The 21,247-nt window shown below is 38.8% G+C and overlaps 1 protein-coding gene across 5 annotated transcripts in view; it reads left to right on the forward strand.

Moving 5' to 3' along the window:
• The first annotated feature begins 94 nt into the window (after positions 1 to 94).
• The window catches only part of ARFIP1 (ADP-ribosylation factor interacting protein 1), a 107,057-nt gene continuing 85,904 nt past the window's right edge, over positions 95 to 21,247 (forward strand). For 2 of the 5 annotated variants that reach the window (XM_005871418.2, XM_005871422.2), the window contains exons 1-2: positions 96 to 358; positions 11,530 to 11,609. In XM_005871418.2, the coding sequence (XP_005871480.1) occupies positions 11,532 to 11,609 (78 nt within the window). In that variant the 5' untranslated portion in view covers positions 96 to 358; positions 11,530 to 11,531. Of the gene's footprint in view, positions 359 to 6,876; positions 6,901 to 11,529; positions 11,610 to 21,247 lie in introns of those variants that run through there. The other 3 variants (XM_005871421.2, XM_005871420.2, XM_014543897.1) reach the window with 3 other exon arrangements.

Here is a 21,247-nt window from a genome sequence, read left to right on the forward strand (position 1 = left end):
GGGAGGTGCCGGCACCATAGAGACGTGGCTGGGTCGGGCGAGATTGAGGGAGAGAGAGGCCGTCTGAGCCGAGGACAGCGCTACTTCCTGTTTCCTCACTTCCGGCTCCGCTGCTCTCCCTGTGGGTGTCGTAGGCAGCATTGGGAGGTCTGTGTCCTCGGCGGTTGGTCAGTGAGAGGCTGTGACAGCTGCATTAGCTCCCCGCCCCCGAGGAGCCGAGGTGCGTGGGGGGAGGGGAAGAAGGAAAAGGCCCCAGTGGCGTTTCCGCTCACTTCTCCCCAAGATTGAGAAGATTCCAGAGAGCAGCGGCAGGAAGAATCCTCGACTTGAGAGCTGCCAGGTGGTTCCCGGCCGACAGGTGAGGGCGGGGCCGGGCCACCTGGAAGGAGGCGGGGGAAGGCCATCCTGAGTGGTTGGCTGTGGCAGATACGTTGCCTTTGGGGCTCCGGACTTTCCCAGGGCACTTCTGTCCCTAGTCTTTGCCATATCTGCCCAAGGATTCGGCCTTTGGTTTCTGCTCCTTCGTGCCTGAGTGTGTCCCCCAACGCAGCCGGGTGTAGGAGGAGGGCTGGCCCTGCCAGGGTGGCACCCTCTTGGCATTGCATGCATCGGGTGGGAGAGGGGGCTGCAGGAGCCCGGTCTTTCTCGACGAAGTCTCCAGGTTTGGTGTCCAGCCGTAACCTCTCTCACCTCCCTGCACCCCCCGCTTCCTCTCCCGCCGCGAGGGGAACGGGGAGAGCGGGAGTCCCCCCGAGAGGTCCTTGGGCCTGTGGTGCAGGGGGAGGAGCCTTGCTTCTGTGGGAAGGTCCAAGAAATGCTGGAGTTGGGAAGGAAGTTGTGCTGTCGTCCTCTCCGTTCCTCTGTGCCAAGTGACTACTGTTTACGTGTCTAGGAAGAGGAGAGAGATTTCTTATTTAAAGCCCAGTTTGTAGATGCTTTTTCCTTTTATTTTATTATTACTTCCTTTGTTTTGTCCTTATCTCTCTCTTGGGGCCCTTTGATCTCCAAACATGTAGTTTACACTTCTTGCAAGTCGTTTAGCCAACCCCCTTTTAGGATTTCTGTGCCCCTCCCTTAGTTTTATCCTAAACTATATACTTTCTCTATCTCGGTTCTTATTTGAGAAGGAGAAGTGGAAGGTTTGCAAGGCTTTTCATAAGCTTGTGCTTTCACCTGCAAGGATGTTTTCACGTTTACCATTTAACTTCATGGCATGGAAATGTGCACCAGCAATGCTTACTTTTAACATCAGTCCTGTGTGAAGGCTGCAGGGATTGGCCATTTCATTGCCGCCGTCTCAGAGTGATTATAACACACTATATGTTAGTACTGTTTTAATTACACCTTTCCCCCCATATGTCCTGCTTGTTTTCCTTGTTTGACATGACCAACACCCTGTTCCAACTACCACTTCTGACATTCATTATCTGAGAAAATAGAAAGTATTTCTAATTTTATTTTCTGGATTAAAAATCTCTGCCTCACTTTCATTCTTTTCAAATTATTTTTAATCCTGGGTTATGTCATAGGATCCCTCATTTATGAAGTCTGTGACTCAACCCCAACTCTGAAATCATGTGCAAAGTTTTGAGTGCATTTTGGGTGGTGGAGGGTGAAGAGTCTGTGTTCTTTTTATCAGATTTTCAAAGGAGGTATAAAACCTCCAGATAGTGTGTGTGTCTATGTATGTGTGTGTAAAATATATGTATGCATGTATGTATATATATGTGTATACATGTGTATGTATATATGTATGTGAAATGTATATATATGTGATATATAACTTCCAGATACATAATTAGTATCTTGTTGAAGTTAATTAAAACTTTTTTTGTGGAACTTTTATTTTTCTATTGTAGATAGCTTGTTTGGGGAGAGTAGAATGCAGAGATTCTAGCTTTATACTGAAATCTCTCTACTTCAAAACGTGATTGTTTCTAAATTCTTTCCTACACCTAGAGAAGGAAGTAAGACTGCTTACTTTAGTTCCTGATTTGTGGTTTTGAGGTTTCTTTTTAGGGATAGCTATTTGTAGTAATGCTGCGGAGATCTGTGGATTTATAAATTAATGTGTTTATTAGATTTTAAATACATATTAAATACCACCAACCTACTACAGTTCAGTGTAAAAAAATTAAATTCTGATTGTAGTTGTTTGCTTTCATTTTCTTGTTTTTCACTTGAGGCATCTACTTTGGTCTTTGGCTTTGCTAGCTAGGAAGGGCAAATAAGATGTTTCAGTAGTGTGATCTGTAAGTTTCAGTATGCTGCTGCTTATCTTAACATCCCCTTTCCCACCATTTAATATTAGGTGTATTAATAATGTTCTCTTTTGTGAACATTACTATTGTAAGTTTGGAGTGCATATTTGAACTTACTGATTTAGTTGTGAAGTGTTTGTTGATCAAGGATTGAAGTTCTAAATATTTGCACTTGTCTCATGGAATGTTAGAACTTGAAGAGACCTATACAACTCATCATAGTCCAACTCATCATAGTCCATATAGAGTAACCAGTTTCTTCTCACAAAATAAAATAATTTTTCCTCCGTCTAACATCCTCACTGGGGGAGGAGTAGAAAGCATAAATTTATAAAGAGTAAATTGTGCCAAGTTAGTTTTCTTCTAATGTAATGACGAAGTCAGAAGATAGATTTTATCTAACACCAAAACAACAATCAACACTCATTTACTTAGTATGTGCCAGGCATTATGCTAAGTGCTTTATATGATTATCTCATCTAATCCTTACAGCATCCTTAAAAAGTAGCTAAAATTCCCATTTTATAGATGAAGAAGCTAAATGATTACTAATGAAACCAAATGATTAACTGACTCTAAAGTAATCAGAATTACACAGGTGGAGCCAGGATTGAACTTAGGTTGTCTAACTCTAGTTTGAGAGCTCTTAGCTACTGCTCTAGACTGCTTGTACCATATTTTCTTTACATTTTTTTTGGCCTAAGTTGGAGGTGTCTCACCTGATTTTGTATCAGATGTTAATAAGATCTTTTCCTTTGTTAATTTACAGTGGATAAATACCTCGTTGAATGTCATACCAAAAAGTAGGACAAGAAGAAATTAATTTGGAGTGTTATTTGGTAGACGTTTCCCACTCGGGTGGATATAAGTCTCTCTGAGTGTATTATGACATATGAGGAGTTGAAAAATGTGAAAATAAAGATTTTTAAGTAATAAATAAATTCAGAATTGTGAGAGTCTGGAGGTATAAATATATTCCAGAATGATAAATTGGGATAGAGTAAGGAATAAATTCAGGATAAGGAGTAAATTCAACAGAGAACTTAAGATAATATGGCTGTAGATGAAAAACTAACAATATATGTACAGACTGCAAAGAGTAGCTTCATATAATATGGAAGATGATGACTTAGGGATAGTCTAAAAATCAGATATGCACCAGCATTAGTTCTAGGGTGTATAAAAAATACTATGAAATAAAAGAATCTAAAACTAATCTTACCTTTGGTCTCTACTATCTTTAGGCAGTCTCAGAAGCCACTGAATAGCTCTCGCAGATCCTCAGCTATTCTCTATAAGGCAAAAAAATATATTTTCTTTCCTTTATTCCTTTTTTCTTTCTTCATCTATCTAATTACGTTATTCCTCTCTCCTCCATTACTCCTAGACCTTTGTCTTAGCATGATTACAGGCAGGTGTTGCTGGAAATTGCTCAAATCTTTTCTGGAAATATGGCAATATCTTTACCATATTCTCACCAAAGAATTTTTATTTTGTTTCATTTTTGTATGGCTATGATAGCAATTGACTAGCAGCCTTTTGATGTTCAGGCTGATGCTCTTTTATCTTTTGGGAAACTGTGACACACTGTCTTTGGAGCAGGATCATAAGAACAGCAGAGTTTAGTGGTGAATCCTAAATCATCCAGGGGCGGGAGTAAGTTGGCCAACTCATTTCTGTTAACATGAGATAGTGTTTTAGAGCAAGTTTTCCAAACTTTTCTGCATCATGGCACACATGGAAAATTATTGTATTTGTGTGGCAGACTATAGCCAGGCCTCCCTGATTTCATGAAGGCTGTGGGGCTGGGGAGTGTGGGTCAATATTTCAGCACATATGTAATCCATTCTTGGCACACTGGTTGCAAGGAGAACTTTGCCCTAGAGAAGAAGAATATGTTACTCTTTGTTTAGTATCTTCTTTTTATTTAGCATATAATGATTTACAAAGCACTTTCACATATGTTCTAATTTTACTTTTATTCCAGTTATGTCAAGTATTACCATGTTAGAAATGAAGAAATTGAGATTTTAGATCGAGAGCTTTATATGAGTTCACACACCTAATAAGGGATGGGTCAGGAATTAAAATCCCTGGTGGAAAGAGTCCTTGGGCAGTGGCATGTGACCTACAGGGTGGCCAGGACCATATCTGTTTTGTCTCAGAGTGCTACCTTCAGCAACTAGGGCAGCTCTAGGCACATAAAAGTCCATAACAGTTGTCATTTATTGAGTGCTACTTTGGCTAGGCATTAGGCTTTAAATGCTATCTGTGTATTAGGAATTCTTATTTTCTATTAACAAATGGAGAGACAGGTATAGAACCAGCGGGGGAATAATTAGTTCAAGGTCACCCAAGTAGTAAAAGAAGAACCACAAGACTCATAATTAAAGTTGCTTGACTCCAAAGCTTGTACTCTTTTCACTGTAGTGACTAAATGATTTCAGGACATTGCAGGGTAGAGATTGGCTTCTAATTAAAGTGTGTGACATTGGTAACAAGAGAGTGATGGTGAAAGGAAGATAGGCAAGGGGACTGTTAAATGTTTCTTTTCAGCAGTTTTGAGGGAGTGTTCTCGAGATGATGCTGTCTAACAGGATTTTCAAGGTGTTTGAGGATGGGCGTAGGATAGAAGAGAAAGGTGCAAAATTCAGAGTAACTTGGATCAGTGGTGCTACAGGTACTACTAACTAAAGGGTTAAAAATGTAGAACCTCTTTATATGTCGCTAATGTTAATTCTAGATTATTTCTTTTTTTTTGTTTGTTTGTTTTTTTTTAATTAAATCTTTATTGTTCAGGTTACATTTGTTCCTCTTTTTTTCCCCCCCCATAACTCCCCTCCTCCCAGTTCCCACCCCACCCTCCGCCCTCACTCCCCACCCACTGTCCTCATCCATAGGTGCACGATTTTTGTCCAGTTTCTTCCCGCATCTCCCATTCCCCTTTCCCCCCCAAGAATAGTCAGTCCATTCCCTTTCTATGTCCCTGATTCATTATAATCACCAGTTCATTCTGTACATCAGATTATTTATTCACTTGATTCTTAGATTCACTTGTTGATAGATGCATGTTTGTTGTTCACAATTTGTATCTTTACCTTTTTCTTCTTCCTCTTCTTAAAGGATACCTTTCAGCATTTCGTATAATACTGGTTTAGTGGTGATGAACTCCTTTAGCTTTTCCTTATCTGTGAAGCTCTTTATCTGACCTTCAATTCTGAATGATAGCTTTGCTGGATAAAGTAATCTTGGTTGTAGGTTCTTGGTATTCAGCACTTTGAATATTTCTTGCCATTCCCTTCTGGCCTGCAAAGTTTCTGTTGAGAAATCAGCTGACAGTCGTATGGGTATTCCCTTGTAGGTAATTGAGTCTCTTTCTCTTGCTGCTTTTAAGATTCTCTCTTTGTCTTTTGCTCTTGGCATTTTAATTATGATGTGTCTTGGTGTGGTCCTCTTTGGATTCCTTTTGTTTGGGGTTCTCTGCGCTTCTTGGACCTGTAAGTTCATTTCTTTCACCAGGTGGGGGAAGTTTTCTGCCATTATTTCTTCAAATAGGTTTTCAATGTCTTGCTGTCTCTCATCTTCTGGCACCCCTATTATTCTGATGTTGGTACGCTTGAAGCTGTCCCAGAGGCTCCTTACACTATCTTCGTATTTTCGGATTCTTTTTTCATTTTGCTTTTCCGGTTGGGTGTTTTTTGCTTCTTCGCATTTCAAATCTTTGGCTTGATTCTTGCGCTCCTCTGGTCTGCTCTTGGGTGTAATATTCTTTATTTCAGAGCGTGTATGCTTAATTTCTAGTTTCTTTATCATAGCATCGAGGGTCTCATTAGTTTTCGTGAAGCTCTCCAAAAGTTTATTGCAAGCCCTCAAAATTGCGTTTTTTAGCTCTATATCCTCCATTTCTGTCATGTTTTTTTGTCTCCGCATTTTTTATGCTTTCTTGGTGCACCCCCTAGTGGTCTTTGTGCGCAGTCTTGTTCTAGTTGAGCCTTGATTGTTGTAGTTAATACTAGAGGGATTTGACCACCAGGCCGACTGGCTGTGTGAATCAGCTGTGTCTGCCGCGGAAAACTTCTGTCCTCTGGGGAGGTGCTAATCTAGCCTTTGCCTGAGGCGATCTGGCAAATGGCTCTGCGCAGGGCTTGGGCGGGGCGGGCTCAACAGGGCGGGCGGAGGGAGCGGTTATGGCCCCTCTCAGTCCCGTTCCCAGAGGCTCTGCTTCTCAGAACCCCAGGAACCGCTGCAAACCTCGGAGGGAAAGCTGCCTTCCAACTGATGCCAGACACTCCCACTTCTCCCGTTTGAGTCCGAGTCCCCAGCGATTCGCCCAGGTCTGGAGCTCAGAGTCTGAGACTCCCCCCTGACCGAAAACGACAACCGCGCTCTCAGCCACCAGCCCGCTTTGCGCGCGCACCTCCGCACCTGAGTATTTTCCACACTGCGCCTCCTCTGAGCCTCGGTGTGCTGTTATTTTTCCTTCTAGTTGAAGAGTCTCTCCTCAGCCAGCCTTCCTGCGGTTCTGGGTGATGTCCGTTCCGTCTTTTAGTTGTATTTTTGAAGTGGTTGTTTGCGGCAGCAGTCTGCGGTGTTTACCTATGCCGCCATCTTGGTCTCTCCTCTAGATTATTTCTTAAAGGTAGGTTTACAGATTAGTTTTATTGTCCTCTTTCTGCATTTCCTAATTTTTCTATATGACATTAACTATACAAGTAATATATATTTTTGAAATACAAATTCAAATAATATAATAAGCAGATGGAATGAAAATTTCTATTTCTGTAATCCCTCTAGCCCCCACATCCACTCCTAGTTAATTCACATGTAGTAGTTGGGGATTAGATGAAATACAGAAGGAAGCACTAAACCCATGCTAATATCACGTGGCTATTTAAATTAGTTAAAATAGGATTTAAAAAACTGAGTTCCTTACACCAGCTAAATTTTCATGTGCTCAGTAGCCACTTGTGGCTAGTGGCTACTTTGGACAGTGCAGATATAGATCATTTCCAATAACATTGGCCAGTCCAGATAAAACTTTAAAATACTATACAATTAGTGACATAATTGCTATACTATTGAACCAAGATTTTAAAATTCTCTGTGTCTAGCAGTTTTTGTTTTAGCTGATAAAATATTGCCACGTTCTCTCTCAGCTTTTTGTTTTAACTAAATACAGATGGTCAGAGTCCAATGTTTTTCTGGGATATTTGGGGATTATAATTAGCTGCTTTTTAAGCATAGAGATGTCAGCTTTTCTAAGAACATGAGTGCTTTCTACCCCCTTTGAGTTCTAGACCTGTATATCTTGCTTTCTAGTTGACACCTTCTTGGATATATTAAAGGTATCTCAAATACAGTAGGTCTAAAACTAAACTGATTTCCCTCTTACTCCCACATCCAAAAAACCCCCCTAAATGTTGGTCCTCTTTCTTTGTTCTTTATTTTAGTGAATAGACTCCATTATCTTTGCAATTGTAAAATCCAGAAAACTCGGAGTGATCCTTAACAACTCTCTCTCTCCCTGATATATCTAGTCAGGTTTTATTAATCTTACTTTTTATATCTCTTGAATCTGTCTACTTCTTTCCATTTCTACTGCTATCACTTCAGTTTGTTACTATTATCTTGCCTGAAAGCCTCCATTCTTGTCTACCCACTTAGGCTTTGGTCCCTTTCTAATCCATTCTCCATCCTGAAAGCACAGTGACTTATTTTGAAGCACACATTTGATTGTCACTCTCCACTCCTGTTTTTATGGCTTCCCATTGCTTCTAGGGTAAAAATGAAACTCCTTAACAATGCTTAGTCCTCTAGCCTCATCTTTTACCATGTTCTGCTTAACTCTCTACTTCAACTAAGCTGTCTTTGTTTTAGTCCTTGTACTTGTCTTGCTTCTTACATTACAAGGCCTTTCCTTGCACATGCTTTTCTCCCTGTCTGGACCACTCTCTCTTTACTTTACCTTCACTTGTTTACCTTCATGCCTCAACTGATGGTTTGCTTCCTTAGGGAATGCTCCAACCTTCCAGATTAGATATTACCATCATACATTAACCACAGTTGCAATTTACATTTATTTGTGTGATTATATGATTGTCTTTCTCTTCCACTGCCTCCAAATTCCATGGAGACAGGTACCACATCTTTTTTCCCCCTTTTTAAAGATTTTTTAAATTGATTTCTAGAGAGGATGGGAGAGGGAGAGAGAGAGAAACATCAATATGAGAACAAAGCATAGATTGGCTGCCTCCTGCATGCCTCCTCCCCACCAGGGATTGATCCCACAACCTGGGCATGTGCCCTGCCCAGAAATTGAACTGGCAACCTTTTGGTGCACTGGACAGCACCCAACCAACTGAACCATACCCACCTGGGCGGGACCACATCTTATTTTCCTTTTAGGCTTATAATTGAATCCCTAAGACCTAGCTCAGTGCTGATGACTAAATATTGATTGAATTGCCAAGTTGATGTTACTAAAGATTTCAGTTCATGGATTTTTATAATTAATAATAGGATTTTGAATATTAATATTTATTAATGTAGTAGTTAATATAGTTGTAGTTAAACTGCCAGTTATACTGTTTTTTCAAGTGTATGAAAGCAAATTAGTATTTTAATATAAACTTATTAATTATTGAAAATAATTATAAAATATAGCATAGTATTCTTAGATTATTTTATAATAAAATCATATTTTAGAATAGTTTTAGATTTACAAAATTATTACAGAGATAGTATAGAGATTCCTATATACCCCATGCCCAGTTCACCCTGTTATTAACATATTATGTTGGTATAGTACACTTGTCACAATTCATGAACCAATATTTAAACATTATTATTAACTAACGTGTTCAGATTGCCTCAGTTTTCTCCTAATGTTCCTATTCCAAGATCCCATCCAGGATACTATATTACATTTAGTTGTCATGTGTCCTCTTGGTTTTGAGATGCCTTCTTTCTCAGATGCCTTCTTTTTGATGACAAGTTGATAGTTTTAAGGATTATTGGACAGGTATGATGTACCAGCCGTGGGCAAACTACGGCCCACGGGCCGGATCCGGCCCGTTTGAAATGAATAAAACTAAAAAATAAAAAAGACCGTACCCTTTTATGTAATGATGTTTACTTTGAATTTATATTAGTTCACACAAACACTCCATCCATGCTTTTGTTCCGGCCCTCCGGTCCAGTTTAAGAACCCATTGTGGCCCTCGAGTCAAAAAGTTTGCCCACCCCTGATGTAGACTGTCCCTCATATGGGATTTGCCTGATGCTTTTCTCATGATTAGACTGGGCAATGTGTTTTTGGGAGGAAGACAACAGAGGTCAAGTGCCATTCTCATATCAAGAGTAAATACTGTTAATATGCCTTAGCACTGTTGCTGTTAACCTTGATCAACTGGTTTGAGATATTGTTTATCAGGTTTGTCCATTGTAAAGTTACTTTTTCCTCCTCCTCTTTTTTTTATAAGAAAGTCACTATGGGAAATGCACATTTAGGAGTGGGGAGTTATGTTCCATCTCCTTAACAGTGGAGTAGTACATAAACCTTTATGAATTCTTCTGCAGGGGAGATTTGCCTCTTTCCCCTCACTTGTTAAATTACTAGAGGCCTGGTGCATGTATTTGTGCACTGGTGGGGGGACGTGGCATGCAGGGATTGGCCCTCTGTGGGAGTGCCACTCATCCCGGTCAGCAGCTCATCCTGGTCAGCCAAGCAGCGCTCCCACCGTGGGAGTGCACTGACCACCAGGGGGAAGCTCCTGCGTTGAGCATCTGCCCCCTGGTGATCAGTGCGCATCATAGCGACTGGTTGACCGGATGTTCTGGTCGTTCCGCCGTTTGGTCGCTGGGCTTTTATATATATATATATATAGATTGGATATTTAAGTTATACTTTGAGTTATAATCCAATAGTACTTTACTTATTTTCATGCTTAAACTGTTCCAGTTTTGGCCATTGTGAGCTCTTTCAGTTGGTTCCAATATTCCTTTGACATATCTCCATCATTGTGAGTTTTTTGTTGTTTGATGTGTGTGTTTTTAAGAACCTTTTTACTTTCTGGCACTACAAGATGCTCCAGGCTTATCTTGTATATTTCCTACTTCAGTCCTAGAATCAGCCATTTCTCCAAGGAGCATTGCTGGTTCCCTTTATTGAAGAATGTTATTAGAAACCAAGATCTGGGCACTGTATGTGCTTATTATTATTGGGGTTACTTCTAGGAAATATAAACTAATGCATGTATATACATATCTATGAATATTTCTGTATGTATCTATATTAAGCTATATTCTTAGATTATTTACTCTGAGCTTTTTTCCATTGGAAAAAAAATTACCTATGAATATTGCGGGGTTTTTTTTTTTTAGAAGGTTTTGGAATTTAGTAACAGAATTGAAGCAGCTCTCCAATTCTCTTGGTTCTTGGTTGACTTCACTTCTAATGTTTTGCAATTTAGCTAGCCATCTATGAAGAATGAGGCCACAGCACACTGAATAATTTAGAGTTCATTTGCAGTTAGTTTTCTTTCAAGGAGTAATTTAGTTTTGAGAGGCTTATCATTTTACTTCTCATTAGTTTCTCTGTAACACAGTCTGAGTGGGAAAATAAAAAAGACTTCTCCAAACAGTTAATTTAGTTACTTGGTTAAAAGTTGGTAATGATGGTGTGGATGGGAATAGTTGAATATCTGTTAGGTTGATTTTTAAATTGTTCCCCATTACTACATGTAATTGAGAATTATCTCAATTTTTTCTCCTACAGTGAGAAATCTAGTTCTCTGTATCTACATTCTATTTACTTGTTTGTTCAGTTCTATTATCACCTAACATAATTTCACAATCATTAATCCATACCCCTGTGCAAAACTTTTAGTAATTAGATTAACAGTATATATGTACAGTTATAAATACAGAATATATTAATAGATCTTTTAAATTCTGTTTCATGTCTAAAATGATTTTATCAAAGTATTTTAAATCATTGAGGTATAAAAAAAAAACAAAAAGAAAAAAAACAAAAATCATTGAGGTATATATTCTTATATTCTGCATACTTTTTCTAAATTTTTGGTTGTGTTTGTTCACTTGTTATAATCAATAGATGCTCATATGATTGTAGATAGTTTTGCAAAACAAATTACTAGTATGACTGAAGTAAATTAGTTATGTTGTGAAATATTTGTAAGGATATTGGGGAAGTGATACAGCTTTTAACTAAATTATTTAATGTGTGCTTAACACATTTTACTTTTAGGCATGTCTGACAGCAGCAATGATACTACTACTCTTGGTACAATTAAACCAGCCCCCGAAGAAGTCAAGCCTGACTCTGAGGTGATTGGGTGGCATTTACACTGTTATTTAAAGTCAGCCTATCTCAATAAAAGTTTTAGACTCTCCAAGCTGACTTAGTTGGTCTAAACATGTGCCATTGTAAATAAATGTTTTACACATAGACACAGGAAAGGAGTGGGAGGGGAGGGAGAGATTTCCTCATAAGGGGAAGTAAGTTACCATTTGCTTTTCACATAAAAATTAACATAAAAGTTCAGGTCAAACTATAATTTCTAAATATGAAATGAGGTTTCTGTTGAAATAATAGTAGTTATAGGTTTCACATTTGAGTTCATCTACTCTCATATGCTCTCTTTAGTTAGGTATGCATTAGAATTCAAGTGTAGAGGTTTGTATGTTTTTTAAATACTGAGTTCTGGATTTCAGACTCACTGAATCAGAATCTACAGTGACAAACATGGGGCCATGTGTATTTTTTTTTCTTTTGGAAGTTTTAAAGATGCTTCTAATATATACCACCTAAGAACCACAGTTCTAGTTCATCAGAATAATAAGGATATTAAGAAGTTAATCTTATATTTAAATCAAGTCACTAGGTATTTTTTTATACCTAATACTAATAATACCTCTCATATTAAATTTTATAGAGTAGCACTTTCATATTGTCCCACTTTGGCCCTTACGACAGTTTGGTGTAATTCACTTAGATAAGTAGAACAATTATTATTTCCCCATTTATTTGTTGAACATCTTTAATTTTTAGAGAGGTAGTGACTAACTTTTAGAAATTTGCACGGTTGGAACACAACATGTGGTCTTCTGACTCTAGTTGCAGTGTTTCTGAACCAATTTGCCATCTTTATATGTGGCACAATGCTGGGCACAGTATTTCTTCAATCAAAACAAGACACTGTGCATCTGTGTGACAAGCTTTAATATAGGATTTAGAACTAGATAATTTATTTTTAGTCCAAAAGTCAAATTTGAGTTCTGGTTGGCAAATTATATATTATCTTTGGAGGATTCAGGATTCTTTGTAATTCAAAATAGCTTGGCTTTTACCTATGTCCAAGCAGTGTTGTAGTTATATTTAGTTCTGAGAAACTAGGGAATTATGTATACTATATTTATCTTAACTCGTGGATTTGATTTTTTTAATCAGATCTCTGCATCTGTACTATTGAGTGATGATCAAAGGAAGTTTGATGAACTACAGAAAGATTAGCTGCCCAGCCAATGATGGGACTCGTAATGATAAAAGAAAGCATTCTGCAGCGGGGGAGGGGTGTTTACAGTTGTGAGGACACAAAACACAGTTTATTCTTGTATTATTATTTATTAATTATTGTATTATTTTCCATATGAACAACTATAACCTATTTTTGCCTCATCCTGTATTTTGGTTTACCACTGTGAGTTTTGTCTTTGTGAATGTCACTCGGATATATGCTAAACTAGAAGTTTCCTGCTCAATAGAGAGTTAAACTTGGATGATGATGATCTGAAGGAAACTATTGCCAAGTAATTGATTGTTGAAATTTATTTATAAATTAACAATAAAATCCATGTTAGGCATTCCCCGTGTGTTTAGCCATACCCAAATATGCAGCATCCACTGGGAATATTTTAAAAAGACCAGGCGTGTGAGTGTAATATGAATTTATGCCCCAATTTAAAAGCATTATATGAGTTTACTGTTAACTGAAGTAGGATTTAGGAATATTTTGTGACTTTAAAATTTCCCACTATTAGTATTCTATTAACTTAAATCTGCTTTTTTTCAAAATCCATAATGAAAACATTTTAGGGGTCATATTTGCTTATAAGAATTCTTATTTTAATATATTATAGCTTTGTATATGTTTTGTCAATTCTCTTAATTTTAAATGTTCTATACATCAGAATTTTTAGTAATTCAGATTAATTCTAGCAGAGCTTTGCACATCACTGGTGGTCAATTTGATGAATGAATGAATTCTCACTCCACTCGTGTAAGTGATCTAGATGTTTTTTAGGAATAGACTATGATGACCTGGGTGATAGTTTTCATTTCCTTAAAAGTAAAACAAAACAACAACAATTAAAAACTCCAGCATTTTGAACTGAGTGAAAACATGATCAATTCTGAATAAAAAGAGACTTAAAGTGAATTGCCTTGCTCATGGTCACTTAGCTCATTAATTGCAGAACCCAGGGTAATTTCCTAACTCTTAATCAAATGCTGTTTCTGTTAAAGTATCTATCTCATCAGTTACCATAAAAATGCTTTCTTCTTCTACATGTTGTGTTTCTGTTTGTTGTTTGTTTTGTTTTTTATGAAATCAGTGTGTGGTTTTTTTTCTTTTTTAATTAAAAAAGAGAGAAAAATACGAGCTTGGCTTGCTTTGTATTCCAGTCCAATCTTGATTAGAGCAGATAAAGGTAGATTTTGTTCTTTGTATTTTCAATATTCAAACTTTATACCTTGAAATGTGTTTAAACTGCTGCTTCTGTAGCCTAATAGGCACCATTCACTGAGAACCTTTTAGGTGCCAGCCTGGGTTTTACAAATATCTTATTTAATGCTACAGTAACCCTGTTTGCAGTTGAGGTTTTCTACTTCATTTTATAGATTAGGCAATAGAGACCTGGAAGTGTTAACATAGCTAATGTGGAAAAGAGCTGTGACTTGAACCCAAGAAAGTAGAAAAGATAAGTGGATATAAGAAACTAATTAGGACAAAATTATTTGAAGGTAGAAGTAAGGAAGTTTGGAAAACAAGCACATAAGTTGTATTTTTAGCAAAAAGGGAGGCAAGCAAATTAATTATGTCAGGAACTTATTAGCATATCCTAAGATTATTGACTGAATTGTTCTTGTCTGTCTGCCCTGCAATATAGTTACATTAATACATATACCAATTTCTAATATTTAAGAAAATATACAAATATTGCATCATTCTTTTACATAATTCAGTTCTAAAAAGTAAATTGGGTACAGATCCTGCACTCAAGCTGTGTGTTGATTAATATAGGAAATTTTTAAATAAATAAAATGTAGAATAATCATACAGATGAAGAATTGTAGCAGTTCAGAGGAGTATCAGCCAGGAATATCACTGAGGGTGGCATTTAAACTGAGTCTTACTGTGTGGGTAGAATTTGAGCATGTGAGCAATGATGGTCACTGCTTGTACAAAGACATAGAGAAAGGAAGTTGAGACATGTATAAGAAAGTGTAAGCCCTGCTGGTGTGGCTCAGTGGTTGAGCGTCAACCCATGATGGTTTGATTCCTGGTCAGGGCAATGCCCAGGTTGTGGGCTTGATCCCCAGTAGGGGGCATGCAGGAGGCAGCAGATCATGATTCTCATCATTGATGTTTCTATCCCCCCCCCCCATTCCTCTCTCTGAAATCAATAAAAACATATTAAAATTTACTTCGTTGAATTAAAAGAAAGTGTGAGTAGTTAAGTTTGATTTAATAGGCTATCTGAAGAAGTATAATTTATAGATAGTTCAGGTCATGAAAGGATTTTGAGTGTCAGGAGGAGTTGGCTTTTATGTTGTAAACATTGGGGAGGGACATAGACAAGTTTAAACATATACATAAATACATAAATTATTTTATAACTAGAGGCCCAATGCATGAAATTCGTGCAAGAGTACCGGCTTCCCTCTGGCACCCAGGACCCAGGCTTCCCTTGCAGCCCCCGCTCCGTCCGGAAGGTCATCCAGAAGGATGTCCGGTCTAGTTAGCATATTACGTTTTTATTATTATAGATGTAAAGTAGTCCTTACTACTATAAAGCAAGATAAGGACTAAAGAGTATTGAAGGCTGCTGATTTACATCGGTTGGGTTTCCCTTCTTAGATGACATTTGAGAAGAAACCTGAATGACAGGGAGCATGATGTGAAAATCTGGGTGGGAGTAAAAACCTTCAAAAAAGAGGAAACAGCAAGGGCAAAAATAAGATTGGTGTATTTGAGGAACAGTAGTGAAGGGTTCTAGGGCTGGAACTAAATGTCAGTGAGGACAGAGTAGGAGGAAATGTGGGTCAAGTGGTAGCTAGGATCTAAGATGGGCTTAACATGGAAATGAGAATGATAGGTAGAAGATGACAGCGTTGGGAGACGATTTGAAATGCAGTATTCAGGTAGCTTGTAGTTGAAAATATAAGACAAATTAGGTGATGACGCTCTATATTACAAAGCCACGGTTCTCAAAACTGCCTGGTACTGGCACAAGAACAGACATATAGACCAATGGAAATAGAACAGAGGGCCCAGAAATAAACCCAAGCCATTATGCTCAATTAATATTTGACAAAGGAGGCAAGAGCATAGAATGGAGTCAAGACAATCTCTTCAATAAATTGTGTTGGGAAAATTGGTCAGACACATGCAAAAAACTGAAACTAGATCACCATCTTACACCATATACAAAAACAAACTCAAAATGGTTAAAGGATTTAAGTGTAAGAAGGGAAACCATAAAAATCTTAGAAGACTCCATAGGCAGCAAAATATCAGACATATGTTGTAGCAATATCTTTACTGATACAGCTCCTAGGGCAATGGAAACTAAGGAGAAAATAAACAAATGGGATTACATCAAAATAAAAAGCTTCTGCACAGCAAAAGAAACCATCAACAAAACAACAAGAAAGCTCACTGCATGGGAGGACATATTTGCCAAATGCTATTTAGATAAGGATTTAATCCAAAATTTATAGGGAACTCATACAACTTAACAAAAGGAAGATAAACAATCCAAACAAAAAATGGGCAAAGGCCTAAGTAGACACTTTTTGAAAGAGGATATACAGATGGCCTAGAGCAGTGGTTCTCAACCTTCTGGCCCTTTAAATACAGTTCCTCATGTTGTGACCCAACCATAAAATTATTTTCATTGCTACTTCATAACTGTAATGTTGCTACTGTTATGAATCGTAATGTAAATATCTGATATGCAGGATGGTCTTAGGCGACCCCTGTGAAAGGGTCATTCGACCGCCAAAGGGGTCGCGACCTACAGGTTGAGAACTGCTGGCCTAGAGACATATGAAAACATGCTCAAAGTCACTAATCATCCGAGAGATGCAAATCAAAACAACGAGGTACCATCTCACACCTGTCAGAAAGGCGATCATTAAAAAATCAAATGACAAGTGTTGGCGAGGATGTGGTGAAAAAGGAACCCTCGTGCACTGCTGGTGGGAATGCAGACTGGTGCAGCCACTGTGGAAAACAGTATGGAGTTTCCTCAGAAAGTTAAAAATGGAACTCCCATTTGACCCAGTAATTCCACTTCTAGGACTGTATCCCAAGAAACCAGAAACACCAATCAGAAAGAATATATGCACCCCTATGTTCATAGCAGCACAATTTACCATAGCTAAGATTTGGAAACAGCCTAAGTACCCATCAGCAGATGAGTCAATTAATAAACTGTGGTACACCTACACAGTGGAATACTATGCTGCTATAAAAAAGAAGGAACTTTTACCATTTGCAACAGCATGGATGGAACTGGAGAGCATTATGCTAAGCGAAATAAGCTAGTCAGAGAAAGATAAATACCACATGATCTCATATGTGGGATATAATGATCAATATAATCTGATGAACAAAAATGGATCCAGAGACAAAGTGGCACTGAGCAGACCATCCAAACCTTGGGGGAAGGCATGAAGGGGGGTGGTTAGAGATCAACCAAAGAACTTATATACATGCATATTAGCATGACCAATGGGCACAGACACTGGGGCAGTGGGGGCTTGCTCTTGGGGATGGGAGTGGCAGGGGGGGCATTAATGGGGGGAAAAAGGAGACAAGTAATACTTTAAACAATAAAAAAAATTAGGTGTTGATGCTAATAGATTAAAATATTTGGTAAGAAAAATTTACAACATAAAATAAAAGTTAAATAGTAAATGGATTCCCATGTACTCATCATCCAGGCTTAATAATTATTTGGATTTTACATTTGCTTTATCTATTCCTTTATAATAATACAGTAGGTTTGAGGGTCATCTTCTTTTTAAAACCATAAAATTGCCAAGATAGATAGAAAAAAGAAAATAATAAGGCTACAAACAATAACATTTGTGACCATACTTCAACTCTTTCTTGATATTGGTCCATTTTAGAAAAGTGTAGTTAGTGTACCTACCCATACTGACCAAGTTAGGAAGAGTAGCTGTATTGGTAAATGCTAGTGTTGATGGGACTACTCCATTATTTGTCCTGTTGGTCCTGAGCTGAAATTAATGTACTATAATATAACATCTTTGCATAGCATATTCAATTTTCCAAGCAATTTCACATTTGATTTTTATAAGAGCTGTATGATATATAGGTGAGGTTAATAATCATCCTATATAATAAAAGCCTAATATACTAAGTGTCCAGTTGTCCATTCAACCAATCAAAGCGTAATATGCTAATGATATGCTAAGGCCGCTCATCCACTCACTATGACGTGCACTGACCACCAGGTGGCAGGCAGCCGACTGGGAGGTTAGCTTGCTGCTGGGGTCCGGCTGATGGGGACTGAGCGAGACGGGCCAGACATGCCCTGGAGCTCTCCCACAGGCCCTCCTCAGCTGGCCAACCTCCTGTATCTCTTCCTGGTCCTGATCGTGTACCGGTGGGGTCCCTTGGCCTGGCCTGCTCCCTCTCGCAATCCAGGAACCCTCGGGGGATGTCGGCCCGACGGTGGAATGACCAGTTGCTATGACATGCACTGACCACCGGGGACAGACGCTCAACGCAGGAGCTGCCCCCTGGTGGTCAGTATGCCGCTCAGCCAGAAGCCGGGCTCATGGCTGGCGAGCTCAGCGATGGTGGTGGGAGCCTCTCCCACCTCTGTGGCAGCGCTAAGGATGTCTGACTGATGGCTTAGGCCCGCAGGGAGCAGGCCTAAGGGAGCGGGCCTAAGCCGTCAGTCGGACATCCCCCGAGGGCTCCCGGTCTGTGAGAGGGCACAGGCCAGGCTGAGGGATCCCTCTGGTATTTTATAAATGAGGACATTGACTTAGGGAAGTAAAGTGACTTATAGAAAGGGGCAGAACTGGACCTTAAATTCTTGTCTCCTGTTACCTTGCTTAGTTCTCAGGGTCCATGCAGTAGGCTTGTTCACCTAATACTTTTGAACCATATTGAATTAACACTTTGTAATAAATACATTAACCATTTTTTAAAGGCCATATTTTACCAATACAGAAGGCAATTTCAAAGACTATTTGAATTATGAGTTCCATAGAATTGCTTTTTCTTTTTGTAGGCAAAGAAAAATCTCAATAATTTTGTCTGACACAGAAGGCATTTGTGCTTTTTGGTATTGGAACAAACAATATATGGCCCTTTAACATGCATAATCAGTCCACTAAGCACTGCGACTTTCATTGTCTGAACTGTAACAATTAGAGTTGAGTATTTGGGGCTTATTTTCTTCTTTCACGCTGTTTGCTTTCTGCACTGTTTTTGTTTTGTTTTTTCTAGAATTGACTGAAATTAAGAATTTAGTCCTTTAGATTAGAAGAAAATATAACCATTATTTGATAGCAGAACAAAATACCAGTTGAATATATGCAGCCAGTGAACTGAGCACTGGAAACACTTTTTAATGAAGTTTCAAATAACTTTTTTTAAATGGTAGATTTAAGAAACAATTGGAAAAACTTTAAGTTTATTATTATAATACCACTTTATTTTTGCTGGCTCAGTAGTAAATTAAAGAACAATGTTAAATGTGTGTTTTAGAAGATACAAAGTCCTGTACAATTCCAGATGTCTAATTAAGACTAAGACATATTTCTTTCCATCCTTTCTAGAAAGTTTCTACCTTGTTTCTGAGCATTTTCTAAATTGGGATTTACCATTAATATTTTCAAATGCTATATCTTGCATTATTAAGATAGATATTTTTAGTATTTGGGTCAAAATTGTTAATGTTACGTTTTATTTTCCATGGAGTGTTCACCAACAAATGCTGACTGTCAAATGTAAAGCCTTTTAAAATATGTCAGTTGTATTTTCAGGATTTGAAAAACAAGTAGTGCCAGAAAAAATTACTTGAGCTTTTTTTCTTTTAGCCTAGGTCTTGGGCAGCTACAGAAAAGGCTGTAGCCTAGGCGTTGAATTGACAGGGAGAGAAGAGTCACTGTGCATTCTGAGGGTGAAGATGAAGTTAATAGACATTTGGTTGCCTAATTGACCAGTATAGAGAGTGTTAGGGAAGGGTATGGTATGAGAAGCAGCTGGAGAAGTAGGTAGGGGTCAGATTGTAAGCAGTTTATAAGCCATGTGAAAGCTATTACAGTATGGAGAATGTTGCACGATTATCAGTGTTTTGAGCTTTTATGTAATAAGACAGGCTCTGCCTTTCCCTAGCCTCATCTTGTAGAGACTTTCCCCAACACTGGAAGAGGGCTGTGACTGGGCAGCCATAAAAATAAGGTAGATATAATACTTGGCTAAAGCCTGACTTGGCAAACCAAAATGAGGCAGTTCTCTTTTGCTGTTTTAAAAGATCTGGGATGAGAGACACTGGATCTGAGGAACAGAGGGATTTTGTTAATGCTCTGCTGTTTTTTAGATACTCTCTTAGAGACAAGTACTTGTGATTTTCAGACTTGGATCAAACAGGGAAGAGGTCTGTAAGTGACACTTGGGACTGCAGTAATTTTCATAGTGAGAGGGTATTGGTCTCATTTATTTTTGTCATGGAGATACATTTTTGGAAATGACAAACTTTGTTTGCTACTGAATTATAGAGCTGCAAGCTAGTCCCTCCTTGTATCTTATCAGGGTCATATGCCTCCCCCCATCAGACTAGTGTAGTCTCTGTGGGTGGATTTGGGGCTTGCAGAAAAAATAGATCCTCTATCTTTAAAGATTATAGAATAGAATTTTACCCTTAAAAAAACACCAACAGATTGTTGAGGTAAAATTTACATATTATACACTCTGATGAGTTTTGACAAATGCATAAAATTGGGAAACCATAATCACAATCAAGATACAGAAGTTTTCATTATCCTAAAGTTTCCTGTACTTACAGTTAATCCTCCCCTACCTAACCCCTTTCCCCAGGCAATAGCTGATCTGTCATGATAAATTAGTTTTATATGTTCTAGAGTTCTATATAAGTAGAATGATATAGTATGTATTACTTTGTGTCTGACTTTTTTAGCTCAGCATAATGTTTTGAGATTAAGCAACAGTTATTGCATATATCAGTAATTCACTACTTTTTACAGCTGAGGAATATCCCATTATATGTATACTAGAGGCCCGGTGCACAAAAATTTGTGCACTCGGGGGGAAGGGGGGGTCCCTCAGCCCGGCCTGTGCCCTCTCGCAGTCTGGGACCCCTGGGGAGATAACGACCTGCTGGCTTAGGCCTGCTCCCGGGTGGCAGAGGGCAGGCCCAATCCCTAGGTGCAGCCCCTGGTCGGGCTCAGAGCAGGGCCGATTGGGGAGTTGGGGCTCCGCCCCCTGTCATACACAGAGCAGGGCGGATTGGGAGGTTGCGATGCCACCTCCAGTCACGCTCAGGGTAGGGCCGATTGGGGGGTTGGGGCACCGCCCCCTGTCACACTCAAGGCAGGGTCGATGGGGAGGTTGCGGCGCCAACCCCTGTCACGCACAGAGCAGGGCCGACCAGGGGGTTGGGGCACTGCCCCCTGTCAC

This window comes from Myotis brandtii, unplaced genomic scaffold (genome assembly GCF_000412655.1).
Source record: "Myotis brandtii unplaced genomic scaffold, ASM41265v1 scaffold34, whole genome shotgun sequence".
NCBI lineage: Eukaryota > Metazoa > Chordata > Mammalia > Chiroptera > Vespertilionidae > Myotis > Myotis brandtii.